Source organism: Phaseolus vulgaris, chromosome 11 (genome assembly GCF_000499845.2).
Source record: "Phaseolus vulgaris cultivar G19833 chromosome 11, P. vulgaris v2.0, whole genome shotgun sequence".
In the NCBI taxonomy this organism is placed as follows: Eukaryota; Viridiplantae; Streptophyta; class Magnoliopsida; order Fabales; family Fabaceae; genus Phaseolus; species Phaseolus vulgaris.
Window position 1 is genome coordinate 502,802 of NC_023749.2, and position 14,311 is coordinate 517,112.

General features: G+C 31.3%; 1 protein-coding gene across 3 annotated transcripts; it reads left to right on the forward strand.

The window, feature by feature from the left end:
• The first annotated feature begins 284 nt into the window (after positions 1-284).
• LOC137830166 (uncharacterized) lies at positions 285-9,561 on the forward strand. 3 transcript variants are annotated; one of them, XR_011084171.1, is made up of 18 exons: positions 539-799; positions 921-980; positions 1,193-1,272; positions 1,531-1,625; positions 2,483-2,640; positions 2,798-2,949; positions 3,618-3,736; positions 4,259-4,422; positions 4,594-4,668; positions 5,185-5,256; positions 6,258-6,395; positions 7,151-7,306; positions 8,087-8,139; positions 8,221-8,399; positions 8,512-8,596; positions 8,677-8,771; positions 9,137-9,258; positions 9,442-9,561. XR_011084171.1 is itself a non-coding variant. In XM_068637378.1 (17 exons), the coding sequence occupies exons 3-16, from the start codon at positions 926-928 to the stop codon at positions 8,570-8,572; spliced, it is 1,557 nt and encodes a 518-aa protein (XP_068493479.1). In that variant the 5' UTR covers positions 285-319; positions 539-799; positions 921-925; the 3' UTR covers positions 8,573-8,596; positions 8,677-8,965. The 3 variants fall into 3 exon arrangements, 1 of the variants encoding a protein (XP_068493479.1); XM_068637378.1 differs by lacking the exons at positions 9,137-9,258; positions 9,442-9,561 and adding an exon at positions 285-319 and having other exon boundaries at positions 8,677-8,965; XR_011084175.1 differs by lacking the exon at positions 8,677-8,771.
• Positions 9,562-14,311: the final 4,750 nt, after the last annotated feature.

Below are 14,311 nucleotides of genomic sequence, written 5' to 3' on the forward strand. Positions count from 1 at the left end.
CTAAGTAAACGTTGGATAGCCTTTTACGTTATACTGAGACCTGGAATGAAGTAATGAATACAAAACAAGAAAAGAAAAAGAAGGGGAAATAGATTAATTTTAGTTTATTTATATTGAAAGACAAGATTTTTCTCTCTTTTTCTTGTGAACTACCTCATTTTAAAATATTTTATCTCTAATTCTCACTACCGTAAATAATTATGCATTCAATTTTATTTTATTTTTTTCTCAATTTTTCAATATTTTTCTATTTCCTCAAAATGCACGAGAAGAGAGATTAAATTTACTGCGAGCCGCAAAAGTTTGGCCATCTTGAAAGGTGACTTTTCTATTTTCTCTGTCACTTCTCTTGCTTCCACGTCTACAAACAATACGTTACTCGAATTTCATTAGAGGCAATAAACTACATCATATAGTATCAATGTTCGTAAAAAATAAATAAAAATAGATGTTTATACTGTGAGCTGAATAAAATAAGTTTATCTTCAAAACAGTAAATTAAAATTAGAATTGAAGTAAGGCAAACATTTCACAGCAGAAGACTCGCATCGTACCGAATGTAGTAGCAGCGTGGCTTAGTACTTTCGTCAAACACCCTGCAGTAAAATTGGAAGCCGCTTCAAATATTCTTAAAACCTTGAGTTCAGGACTTAATATAATTCCTCAAAACTTAATCCATAATCAAACGCTTCCGAGTTCCCAAGGCGCAACTCATAACTTCTTCCTCGCCCTCGCCGGAATTCAACAGAATCGCTTATTCATCGTCCACCTTCTGCCAAACCTAAACCAGCTAAGCCAGGTATTTCACTCTGTTACATTCACTCTCTGTCTCTCAAGCCGTATCCAAAATCCTGTGCATTGCCAATTCTCACAGATGATGTATTCGAGTAATTGATCCAGGAATCTTTTCATTTCCGCAGGTGCGATGTCAAAGGATAAAGACGCTACCAATCTCTCACGCACCTTTAAATACCTATTAGGTCAGTTCATTCTTTTCATCTGTTTTAGCAGCATGACAATCGTCTCGCTGGTTCACATTTCTTATATATTAGACCTGATTCAAAAATTAGTTATGTTCTGCAGTTTATAATTTTGGATTATTACTAAGATAGCTTTATACCCTGCATTGCGAGTTAGCTCATTGATATTTCCCCCATTTCATTTTTGCTTTTTTGGGATATCATGAATCCAGCTACCCAGTTCTTGTCAAGAGGGATTCCTTTTATATTCAATACATGGATTGTAAGGCATCTCACACAAGAGGATTATGCGGTAATTGTTTTTTCATACTCTCATTAACTTTGATTGCTGTCTCTATCTTTCGAGTGCATGATCGTTATTTCACAGTTAAGATATGTGTTTTCCAGTTATGCTGTCTCTTTTAATTTCTTAGAATTGATTTACTTTTTTGTCTCTTGCTTTAGTTCTTAATTTTTTTATTGGGTGTCAAATTTTTTTAATGTTTTTTTGTGTCATTTTGACCTGCATCATAAGATTTGATTTACCATCTTGACACATTTTTTGATGCAGCTGTATGCAGTGCAGTTTCATCTGTTAGTCACATGTATTTTATTTCTTAGCCGGGAGGGCTTTCGGCGAGCATGCTTGCGAATGGACCTGAAATGGTGATCCCTTTATTCTCTTTCTATTTCTGTTATGTAGGAAGAAGTGTATTTAAAGAAATTGGGCTCCACACATCTTGTCAAACGTTAAATGTATAGTAAAAACAAATAAGAACAGTTTTCAGTTAGTTCATTAGTTAGAGGGAATGTCTTGTCAGTTAGAATTGGTTACATAAATAGTGGAAATCTGATTGTGAGTGGGCATTCAGTGTATTTGACAGGTTTGTGAGCGAATAGACAGATCCTTTGTGAAAGGGAAACCTTTGGGGAGAATTCTACTCTACATTTTTCTGTTCTCTTTCAATAATACAGTTCTTCTCTTAAATGATTTTTTCTATCTGATTTCCATTTTATTTTCTGACTTCATATGATCTTATCATCAAGTTAATTCAGTTTAATTTTGATCCTAGTGATTGGGCTTCTTCCACGCTTGATGATGAGGGATTTGTTAGTTCTTTTGATGCCTCTTGATTGTGTGTATGACTTGTTTATGGGTCATCTTTTGCATCATGCTTCAAAAGAAAATGAGTTATGTGTTAGGTTTATAGATACTGCTTCATAGGAGAGTGCTGATTGTTTAATGATGCTTTGGAATAAACTATGCTACTTGCCAGAGAAAGAATGAGTACTGGAATTATATTTAAAAATATATTTATAGTTTGGTTGAAAGATCTTGTAAAAAGTTGAATTGAGTGTCTCAATTCAATCCTTTGATAGTTAAGAATATTATGAATTTAAAAGGTATTATTATTCAAATAATGTGAACTAAGGGTTTATATCTTTCATTTATTTTATTTTTAATTCAATTATTCCTAAACTTGAGTGAGCTCCATTTATAAATGTAATTTTTTATGTTATAGTGATGGCACTTCAATGGGAGATGTTGTGAAGCTGATGAAAGTAGTGTGGATGAGTTTCCCACTTGGTCTGTTTTTTACGATTGTAGTATGCCTTTTTGTCTTCTGGTGGCAACAAATAAGTTATTGTAGTCCACATGGGCAAGCTATCTTGATCAATGGTAATCTAATGTAGCTTTTTGTCATCTATACATTTTTTTTTTACTTTCTTGGGTTATCAATGTTTTTCCCATAATCTTATCTCCCTTCACATCCTTAAATAACTCCCCGAAATAAATTGATTGAAAATTTATGAGTAAGGTTCACTTGTTATGCCAGGTTTTGCATGTATTTTGGAGCTATTGGCTGAGCCTGTGTACATTCTCTCACAAAGCATGGTGTTACTTAAATTGCGGCTGATGGTTGAGACTATAGCCACTCTGTTACGGTGCTTGACAATGTATTTTCTAATCATCAAGCAAACTGGAATCGTGAGTGTAGTTATACTGAGCCACAGATATTTACTTTTACTTTTATTAAGCAAACAGTCAGTGCTTTTTCTGTTATGATTATAGATGCATGGCATTGATTCTTGTTAAGCCTGTTATTTGTTATTGACCCTGTTATTATTTTCATCTATAAATAAACACTTTTGTGTGTATTTTACACAAGGGATGTCAATCCTATATTTATTTTCTTTATTCTTAATATAAACCAAACAGCCCCTAATATTAGGACTACTAAAATTTCATTTTGAATTTTTGCTAATATATATATGTGTGTTGTGAGTGATAAACGAGTCCAGATAAAAAACCTGTGAAAAAGAATAATAATACAGATTTTGAAACCCAAGAATAATATCTGTCATTATGCTGTAAGTGTTGCTTGTTTTAAAGCATTTTATTTCATCAATTTTAGGGTGTCTGCCACGTTATTTCACTCACAAGAGTTCCAAGAACTTTTTTCTGCAGAGTGCATTTTTTTTTTATGCACTCACAATTTGGATTCTAGACAATAGAGTATGATGTACTGATATGATAATGCTGTTGTAGATCAATTCTCTAATAAACTTATGCTATTAGAGTACCCAAAAATTGTTTTATATTTCTGAGATATCTCTGTAAATGCAACTGATTCTGAGTTGAATGACCATTTCCAGGAAAAATCAATCATATTTGCTTTGTCACAGTCTGCATATGGAGCCTGCTTATTTCTTGGTTATTGGGGCTATCTTTTGCTTTTCCAAAAATTTAAGGTTTCATACCTCTTTCCATTCAGGTATAGTTATTTATTTCCATATAGTTAACTATATGGAAAATAATTTTCTTCTCTAAGATGCTCTAAGCAGTGGTCTGATGAACCTGCTTAAAATGAGAGATATGACTTGATCTTCTGAGGTCATTGTGGAGGGATCATTTGTAATATTTATCGATCATAGTGATTTTTTTTTGTTTCTGCTGTGGAGATATATAATTATATATGCCTCAAGTTTGGTGTAGGTTGAACCATGTTTAAGTTCATGTCTATTTCTTTCCTCCTTTTTTCTGATGCACAGTTGGTTATAACTACCTCTATTTTGTGATGGCTGAGTTAATGTTATTCCGAATCCTAACAGGCATTATCATCTGATTGTTTTACATGTTAAGATACTGCAATTTTATCCTGATGTAATGCATGGTATATAAAACATGCTTTGCAAGGAGAAGTGGAAACTGTAAATCATTCATTGACCAACATAATTTTGTTTGATGTCTGCTTATTTATGATCAATGTATGATTTATTAGTAACAATTTTTGCAGAAAGGGAAAACTGATTGATTTTGACAAGCAGCTGTCCAAGATGTGTATCCTGTTTACCTTTCAATCATTTCGAAAATTGATCCTTCAAGAAGGAGAAAAGATAGTACTTGTATGGTTGGATACACCATATAATCAGGCAGTATACGGCCTGGTGGACAAATTGGGTTGGTATTTGGTTGGGTAATTTGCTTCAGAAAGCTTAATTATTATATTATAAGTTTAATTGAATCAGGAGTGTTTCCTATTTTATTGAGAAACCGATAAATGTTTCTTACGTGAACATGTTTGTCTTCCTTTTTTTATTTTCTTGAAAAAAAAAATTCATCACCTTTCAGGTAGCTTAGTGGTGAGACTTGTCTTTTTACCTTTTGAAGAAAGTTCTTATGCAACATTTGCAAGGTCTGCTTCAGGTTCTATTTCTCTCTTGTTTACTTTATGCTTGAACCAGAAAATCTGAATAGCTTTCATATAACTATTATTTGGTTCTACTGTAGTGTTGCTTCTTCCTTTGTTTGCCTCTTTGTGTTGTGTTGCATATTTCTTTTGAGGTGCAATTGCAATTTGCCCCTCATTCTCTCTTCATTCTTTACCTGGGTAGTTGTGTTTGTCTATTAGGTTTAAGTATCAGTTTTCTCATATTCATAGACACATTAAAAATATAATGCTTTTAAAAAATTGTCAACCAAAGTCAATTTATTAATGAAACAATAACGTCGGACGGGCTCCAGCTTATGCTAGCACTATATAACTTATATCACACCATACGGAAATATATCTATTTCCATATAGTATTTGTATGCCATTCATTTAGTTTACATGCCGTAAGGTCTTAGTCTCCTTTAGTGTTCTATTATAAGCATATGATACTGAGTTCCTTTCTTATTAATAATAAATTTTAAGTGTTTTTTTGTGGTCATTCCTGACAGGAGAATATCCAGGAAAAAGCAAGAAATTGGGAAATGGCTTGATGGAATCCCTTAAGTTAGTTTTTTTGATTGGTAAGTCTTTTCATTTAATTTTATATTTTAACTCAATACATAGTTCTTAGTTTTCCTATTATTCAGTCAAAAGGAGTTGTCTCTGGTCCTTGTTTGAAGAAAGATGCATTTTTACCTGTATCTTTGTTTGACTATGAATAATCAATGGTTCTGCAGAGATTGCCAAAGTAAGAAATGTTGATGTTGAGTCTAACTCAGAATAGTTCACTTAAGTTGCATCTAGACATATACTACTTAATAAGCATATTTGATGGTATGTTGCGTCATTGCCTAATATTCAATTTGCTGTAAAATGTTGTATTGACTATTGACCAATATTGTTCTGTCTTGTATGAATAAGAAAACTTAAACCTAGATGTTTCTCTTTTTCCCCTGTTTGAATTTCTTTTGTGAGAATTGATGAAAACAATGAAAAGCTTGAATCTAACTTTTTGAGACCGTTGCCCTTCCCCTTGAATGAGCATTGAGTGGACATAATAGAGAAGATGAATTAAGAATGTATGCATTAGAGAGAAAGTTGAGTAGCACCTGCCGTGAAAAAAAAATGGTAGAATTTCTTGTGTTTGCTTGTGTGAAGAAAACAGAGAGTACCACATGGAAGGTAATCCTAATGCTAATGCTGGATGTAGAATCATAGAACAAGACTGAGTAAAACTATTTTCCAAACTATTAAGAAGGATTTAGAAGTCAACAATTTGCCTTTGTAAATGAATCACCTTAGAATACTATGGCGATGTTTGATTCATGTAGGGAACCTCATGTGTAATAGGGAAAAGACTTGTTTGTGGTTGTTGTTGACCCTTCCCTTTGGAAAAAAGTAAAAATAAAAGAGGGATATCACTCTGTGAAACGAGTTCCTTTTAGCTTGACCTCTGTTACAAGTACCGCATTCCACAGGGAAGAGCCTTTGCATGAGAATTTTGGACATGTTTTGTTTTACCTTATATTGATTTTTTTTTTGTTTCTTTTGTGGTACAATATCCAACCTTTATTTTTTGCAGGCCTTGTTTTTATGGCATTTGGTCCAAGTTATTCTTATTCACTCATTAGATTGCTTTATGGTGAAAAATGGAGTGATGGAGAAGCGTCAACTGCCCTTCGTTGTTACTGCTTTTATGTCATTGTTTTGGCCATGAATGGTAATCTACCTTGTCTCTTGTTACTATTTATTTTTATTGTAAGTACATTGATCGTTTGCAGAGTACAACAATAACATCTCATGTTTATTATTCTTCATATAATCTAAATTTTTTGCATACGTTGTTTTATGGGCTCTCTATTTTCTAAATTTAATAACATCTAATGGAATTAGTAAATGTGTTGCATATGCTCTATTAGCAGTTAGATTTTGTCTAGATAAACTTCATAATTATCTATAGGGAAAGATAAAAAAGAAGTTAAAATGCAATGAACTTCTTCATAAGCTAACATCAATGTGTCTGCCTTTGTACTAATTGGAGTTTAGTCCCCTTGAGTGTTCTGGGAATCAATTTTACTCTTTTATGTTAATAGAAACTTTTCATTCTATAATGGGATAACTGAAAATGGGATAACTTTCAAGCTTTGGGAGGGGGTATACTTAAATTTGGATATGGCTGGAATAAAGTGGGAAACCTACTTATATATTTCATACACTTGAATGAAGATCGTTTCTTATTAGATTAATGTATTCTAATTCAAATTATCAATTACCGTTTCTGCTTGTAGATTTGATTTACTTGAATGCCCAATACCTTCTGATAAAATAAGTTTTTGGTGAACTGTTAGGGTCTTTGACTGACTAGCATTAATTAAAAACTCATTTTACATTTACTTAATTTCCTTGTTTATGACTTGTTAAATGGTGGATCAAATTCTTTAATCTCGTTATTATAATGTTCCTTGCTTGCTTCAGGAACCTCTGAAGCCTTTATGCATGCAGTTGCAACCGAGAGCCAACTCAAGCGTTCAAATGATTCACTACTTATTTTCTCGTTGATCTATATAATTTTGAATGTCCTGCTAATAAGATTAGTTGGGGCAGTTGGTTTGATAATGGCAAATTCCCTCAGTATCCTTTCTACCTTACCGTTATTTATTTCATGCTATTTCACAATTTACGTTTGTTCCTTCCATATGGAAAACGAAGTGGATACTCAAACATTTTAGTTATTACAAGTGAAAATAATAAAAGGCATCCATCACCAAAAAGATAAAGATAAATTGAAAGAGAACCAAGTAAGGTTAAAATTCTATCTCTTGGGTTAATTGTGTATTTTATTCCCATAATTATTATTTTTAAGATATTTATCAACATGCTGAATTGAATTCTAAATAATCCTCCTCATATTCCAAAAAGTAAATAGGAGCATAAGCTATTACTTGATTATTTTGTGCCTGCGAGAAACAATGATTAGGAATTTGTGTATTCTGGTATTAGCATTGGCTTTTGAGCTCTTGATTATGGTTGATTGGGAACTTTGCGTAGGTGATGATATTAGCCGTTGCTACATTTTTATGGCTCCATGTTCTATAATGGAACGGCCGCTGTATTGTCTAATAGCTTGTTTCTGAATCTTATGTAATGTTTTGCCTAGATAAGTAATGATGATTGCATACCAATTTGTTATTTTACAGCTGGACTCAGATACTTGTGTTATAAGCTGCTAAAATCTAATGTCATTGTAAGCTCAACTATTACTAGCATAGAGATACTGTTGGATTTCTACAAATGATCCCTGCGTTAATTTCCTATGTGGTTCCTGTCAGTTCAAACCTATGGTTTCCCTATTTAATTTTCATAATTTGTTGAAAAGAAAAAGTTGTGTTTGGTTACTTAACTTGACAAAAGATATGACCCTGAGGATTTTATACTCTGCTATATTCATAAAGAATTACTTCCAGGTATGGTGGCTACTAGCATTGGTTGGCTGACTGTAATTTGATGCTAATTCCTCTGACCTCGTATTTTGTTTTTGTCCACAGGGATCTTCCTCATTTTCTTTCTATGGATGTTTGCCGTCGGGATGGATTATTCTGTTACTTTCAGGCATAATCACTCTAATTTCTGAGAATGTACTTTTGGACAGAGATCATTTCTGGCCATCATTCATGGTCCATTTCTCTGTTGGGCTCGGTTGCTTCTGTGTGTCATCATACGTGATGTATATTCATATTTCCTCGACTTTGTTTACTTCAAAGATCTTGTGCTGAATATATTAGTTTTTTTTTCTTGTTTCCTTCTTTTGTTAAAATGCTTTTGTTTTTGTCATTTAGCTATTGCCGGGAAAAACCTTTCATCAGAAGACTTGTTCGCTTTAATGACCATGTGGACTGAAGACTTCTGCAATATAACTTGGAGGTGAGTTTTATTTCTTTGAAAAAACAGTTAGTTTTTTTAAGATTTATTTTTGGACATGATAAATGACAATTTTGGTGCAGCTAGTGGAAGATGATGGAATGTCAGTTAGTTTTCTATAGGCTATATCCCAAGCAGCAGAATAGTGTCAGACATAACCTCACCGGTTCCATTTTTGGTATATGTATAGTATTTACTAAAGCCATGTTTTTTCTATAAACTACTGACATAATGAATTCAAAATGACAGTTTACTGAGGTTTCTGCTGTGTCTAATTGTTCAAATTCTTGTCGGAGTTAAGCAGCATGTATGGTGTAACATAAAAAAATATTGTTTTCTATTATTTCCAAAATTCTTACATATTTCGTGGAAGGTTTCGTATTTCATCTTACGATATATGAATTTTGAAATAAAGGAGATTCCGCATGCGCGCTTCGTGCTGGTGGTCATAATGTTTAAAGTTGAAAAGTTGATTGGATTTTCCTCGTTGCTTTTTGTATAAATAGAGATTCGGCATAATTGCTTTTCATTATGATTTTGTAGCTTAAAAATATTCATAATCTCTTCGAAGGACAAAGGTGGTGCTCTTTGGTCCAGCATTTTGATTTCCAAATTGTAAATTTTGGACCAAACACTTTGTTTATAACACCAGCAGCATCAAAAAGGTATTATAACAGTCTTTGTTCTGTGATTGATTTATTACTTTTATATAGAGTATGAGATACTTGTACTTTTCTTTATAAGGGTTTTTTTTATAAGGGTTGAGACATTCTCAAATATGTCATTTTATTTTATTTATTCATTACTGAAAAAAAAAAGCTAACATAAAATGTTATCAAACATTTCAGGATACGAGGGAGGGGTTGTCAAATTTTGAAGGTTTTATGAACTTTAAATTGTTAGATTTGGTATCTTGGGATTACGAAACACCTTTCTAATGACCATATAATCAGAATATTCATTTCAAATGCTTTTGATTCTTGAATTTCAACTCACTAAAGATAATGGAGAGAAGGTAATATCCAAAATGATAAAATAAAATAAAATAAAAATCCTCTTGTAAAAAGTTATAGCACAAGTTCACTGGGGGATAACATTGCTCCGACTATAATTAAATACAATGAATAAAGTAATTTCTTTTATATAACTATTACTGCAATGCAAATAATCACTAAAATTTAAAAAGTATAATTATAATAAAATATGTATAAAGGATAGTTCTTTCTTTTTTTTCTTATTTGTCTTTTCAGAAATCAATATGCATACATAGTGCTAAATGAAATAAGAGTTTAGTTTCCATAATCCCTTGTGAAAATAGTTAAATTATTCTTAATCATCATTACTATTATTATTGCTAAAATGAAAATTAAGATAGAAGATTATGTGGTTAAGGTACGTTGTAGATGATTTTTTCATAAGTTATTTTTAAAAGACACAAACAAACAAAAAATTAAAATCAATTTTTCATAAATTAAAACTAGTTACATGAGTTAATTTGTAGTCATAGTTTTTCTAATTTTTATAAAAATACATGTATAGATAAGTTATTTTTAGTTTATGAAATTAATTACAGTAATTTACAGATAAACTTCTCCAAACATGTATAATATTAACAGGGATCTTCATAAAGTTTCATATTAACTTAATTTTTAAATATACTTTAAAAATTAAAAATTAAACTATCTTCTGAAAATAAAATTTAACAAGGGAAGTTTCATATTGTTAGGTTGCTAGAAAAATCAAGGGAAATTTCACTGTGTAGAATCTAAAAAGAGTTAGCTAGTACAATTTTTTTACAGGGATACCAGTAAAAAAGAAGTGACATCAAAGGTGTGGCTTCCCATTCACTAAATGGAGTTTCTTGAGACAATACTTTTAAAACTAGAAATTGATAAATTCTTATATCTTAATTGAAAAAATTGAAAAGAAAAAAACAAATTGGTAAGACTTATGAGGAGCATAGATTTGTATCTGTCAGTGAATCTGTCATATGGGTGAGGCAGAAATTTCAAAAGTCAACACCAACCCACCAAAAAGCAAAGCAGTGATGAAGAAAATGGCTAGAAAGAAAGAAAGGTGATGATTCATAGGACACCCTCCTCCACGGGTATGTTTGTTGGCCTCCAATGTCACTACCAATTATCAACAATGGTAATTATAATCTTTGAAAGCTTAGAAAAAAAAAGTAGAAAGAGCAGATGAAGCTTATGATTAAAATGCAGACTAGGATTTAGACTACCATCCAACCATCAAAATGAGTATAAAGCGAGTTTGTCTAAGTTTGTTTGAAATTTTACATCGACAAAAGATTAAGATATTTTAGGTGCAATGTAAAACAGGTTTATGAGGTTGAGATAAACTTAATGTTCAATTTTTTAACATAGTATAAGAGTCATTTAAAGTCTATCTTAATAAGAGTTTGTTGAAACTATTGTGACATCCATTATCGTACTGTTATCGGATCAACCCATAACATATATTTTCATTAATGAATTGGTAGCATCAGGGTGAGGGATTGTGTTGAGTTAGGTTTAAATCCTTCTTAAGAGTGTTTCATCTTCTAAACAAAATGATGTCATTTTTTGAGTTTTGCTTAAGAGGTTGGATTCTTTGGTTTTCTGCTTTCCATTGCATGGCTGCCCCTGACACATGATCAGGGATGATACAAACACCAAGATTCAAATCCAACCCAGAAAAGATTACTAAACTTTTGGTGCCAATTCTTCAACTTTATCTGATGAATATTTTGGAAGATATGCTTAGACATATATTCATGTCGTTGATTAAGAAAGTGTGTGAACATTTTTAGTGGCATAAGGATGAAATGGTAAAGTACATTTAGTTCATGCAATTATTTAATCAAAGAAAACAAAAATAAAAGGAAAGAATCACACTCTTTGGTCAATGAAGTCAAGCCTTGTCAATTCTCAAAGATATCAGAATCAGAACAACTCAAATAAAACAATCCAAGTCTTAGTGCCAATCTGAACATTTTCCCTTTTCCCCAGCAATATTAATTGTTTGCATTTTAATTAACATCTATTCTACCCAAATTTTGTGCATTGAAAATGGAGAAGGGGAAAAAATTGAAAATTCTGGTATCAAAAATGTTGTTTTGAGCAAGATTGATGCATGCAAAGATAAATGAGGGTAGTGTTAATAAACTGCTGAAGTTAAGAAAATGATTCATTGTGTTACTATGCAAACACTGGCCCAGGTGTAGACATTATTGACCAAATATTATACAAACATGAAAAGGAAAGTTGAAGAATGTGACAATTTTTTTAACTTCATTGAGATATTGAGGTCTGTTTTTCTTTAAAAAAAAGTCTAAATTCCATTAGCATTATGCTTTGTGACATTACTTTAGAAGGTATAAATCATTTGGCTGTCTATTCATCTCTTCTCACACTCTCAAATAACTAAGGGTGCTCTCTCATATCTCATGTTAAAGCATCTTTTTTTGCAACAAACACCATATGAATATGATAAAACATGACATGCAATCATTATAAGGCTACCCCACACTCTTAAGTTCTCTTCATAACTTTGCTTTAGTTAAATTCTCCTAAGCCTCCATAAAGCTTCACCAACAACCAAATCAAAACCTTTCAAAATCCTCATCACACATGGATCTATCATCTATCTCCTAATTATCCTCTCTAACTTTCCTAATTTCCCAATTAAAACTTTGGTTTATTTTTGTGTTACATACGACTAACACTACTAAAAAATCACTAAATAGAAACTAATTTTAGATACTAAAGATAATTAATTATTATATTAATTAAATTATATACTATTTTAGAGACTAAAAAAATAATTAATTTTTAGATTGATTTCTATTATTGATAAATAGTTTATAAATTAGTATCTAATTAGCTACCAAGATCTTATCTACCAATTATTTAGATTCTAGATTTGGTAACAAAAACTTTAATAGTTAATTAGATATCAATTTAGAAACTATTTATCAATAATATAAACTAATTTAAAAACCAATAATTTTTCTAGTTTCTAAAATAGTATCTAATTTAGTCAATATAACCAACTAATTATTTTTTTCTCTAAAATTAATTTTTATTTAATGGTTTTCTTTTTACCGTAAACTTTGATTTATTTTTGTGTTATATACAACTAATCTCTCCTCCTTTTTCTTTGCTTTCTATTATTCTAAGCTAAGTTGGGTGTTGTTAGCTTCCATCCTTTTCATTGTGATCTCTATTTTTGTTTCTCTCTTCTTCATTCTTTCCTTGTCTTATTTTAATGTTTTCGATGTGGGCCTTCTACAAGTCTCTCATTATTTTGTTTATGCGCCAATCTAGTCTCAATTAATTCCTCTTTAAGTTACAATGATTTTATAAGCACAACTCACTAAACTGTACAAATGCTAAATTGCTCTCTGAATTTCATTTGACTTGATTAAATTACTTCTATTCACCATATTTATCAGGGAGCATGTATTAAAATAGATCAAAGTTTCAAGACAAAAATGATTAGACAATCTGAATCAACATGAACATGTATTCAAATGTGTTAATTCCATGTTATATAAAATAGTTTTAAACCAGTAAAAAAGAGTGTAAAATTTACTGTCATGTAATGGTCTCTGGCTGAGAAACTAAATTTTGTGATAATCAATGATTGAAATTGAGGAGTGTATAACAGATAAAGTTTTTTGGTTAAACTAAGAGTGATGAATCTTGACTTATAGGAAAGGTGTCACATGGTGTTCTTCAAACCCTCATAATTCTGTTCTCCACTTTGATTAGAAATTATGATAATTAAAAAAAGTTGAAAGAAGATTGAGAGAAGGAGAAGGGTGAAAAGTGATAAGTGAAAGAGTAATATTTAGGAGTGGAATGAAAGGAGTGTTACTCTCTGCAAAAAGAATGTAAGTGGGACTGTGGTTGGACCCCAAACCCACTTTTTCCACCCTCTTCTCCTCTCTTCACTGTGCCTTTCAAACTTTTTCATCATTCCTTTGTGGACCTCTCTTCTCTATTCATTCCCATAACAGTTTCTCTTTTCTCTCTCTCTGCATTCTGTCTTCTCCTTTTACAGCTTTGGCCCTTCTTTCATACCTTGACATGCTTTCATTCTATAAGGAAAATGTTATTTTGGCAAACTGAAAATTGAAATCTATCAGTTTTAAAATGTATCATTTAAGGTTTAAAATTTAGGGTTTAAGATTGAACAATACAAATTTGAAATGGTTCCATTTTAACAAAAGTTATTCTTTTCAGTTATAATCTGATGTATGATTGTCAACGTATCATTACTGCTTCTATAATTCTACACATACAATAAACTACAAAAAGAATCACAGAATAAAATATATATTTCATACTTCATGTATTTACAAACTACAATTAGTTCTCACATGGGTGCCCTTGTAATAGTTATTCTTAATTATATATAGAGGTATAAAAAAAAAATAGTTTAAAACAGTTAAAATTACTATTATCTTAGAACAAAAACCAAAATCTAAAAAGCATTGTGCTTTTATAATTGAGTAGGTGATTAGGTTAGAGGGATATTAGTGAGTCCTTTTTATATATTCTTTTCCCGAAACACTATTTTTAATCTGTTGAAGTTTATAAGAAACCATCCATTTCAAAAGGGTTGTGTTTTAAAGTCAAAGGGAAGTTGAATGCCAAGTGAAAATCCATCCAACTTTCTTATTCTAATAAATTTCAACGAATAATAAAATAGTTT

What these genes read in the sequence shown, in the direction of transcription:
- LOC137830166 (XM_068637378.1), top strand. Translation starts at nt 926, where the DNA reads ATGTCAAAGGATAAAGACGCTACCAATCTCTCACGCACCTTTAAATAC. An exon ending in TCATCAAGCAAACTGGAATC is followed by an intron (nt 2,950 to 3,617) that starts GTGAGTGTAGTT and finishes GACCATTTCCAG; the next exon opens with GAAAAATCAATCATATTTGC. An exon ending in TGTGTGTCATCATACGTGAT is followed by an intron (nt 8,400 to 8,511) that starts GTATATTCATAT and finishes TTTGTCATTTAG; the next exon opens with CTATTGCCGGGAAAAACCTT.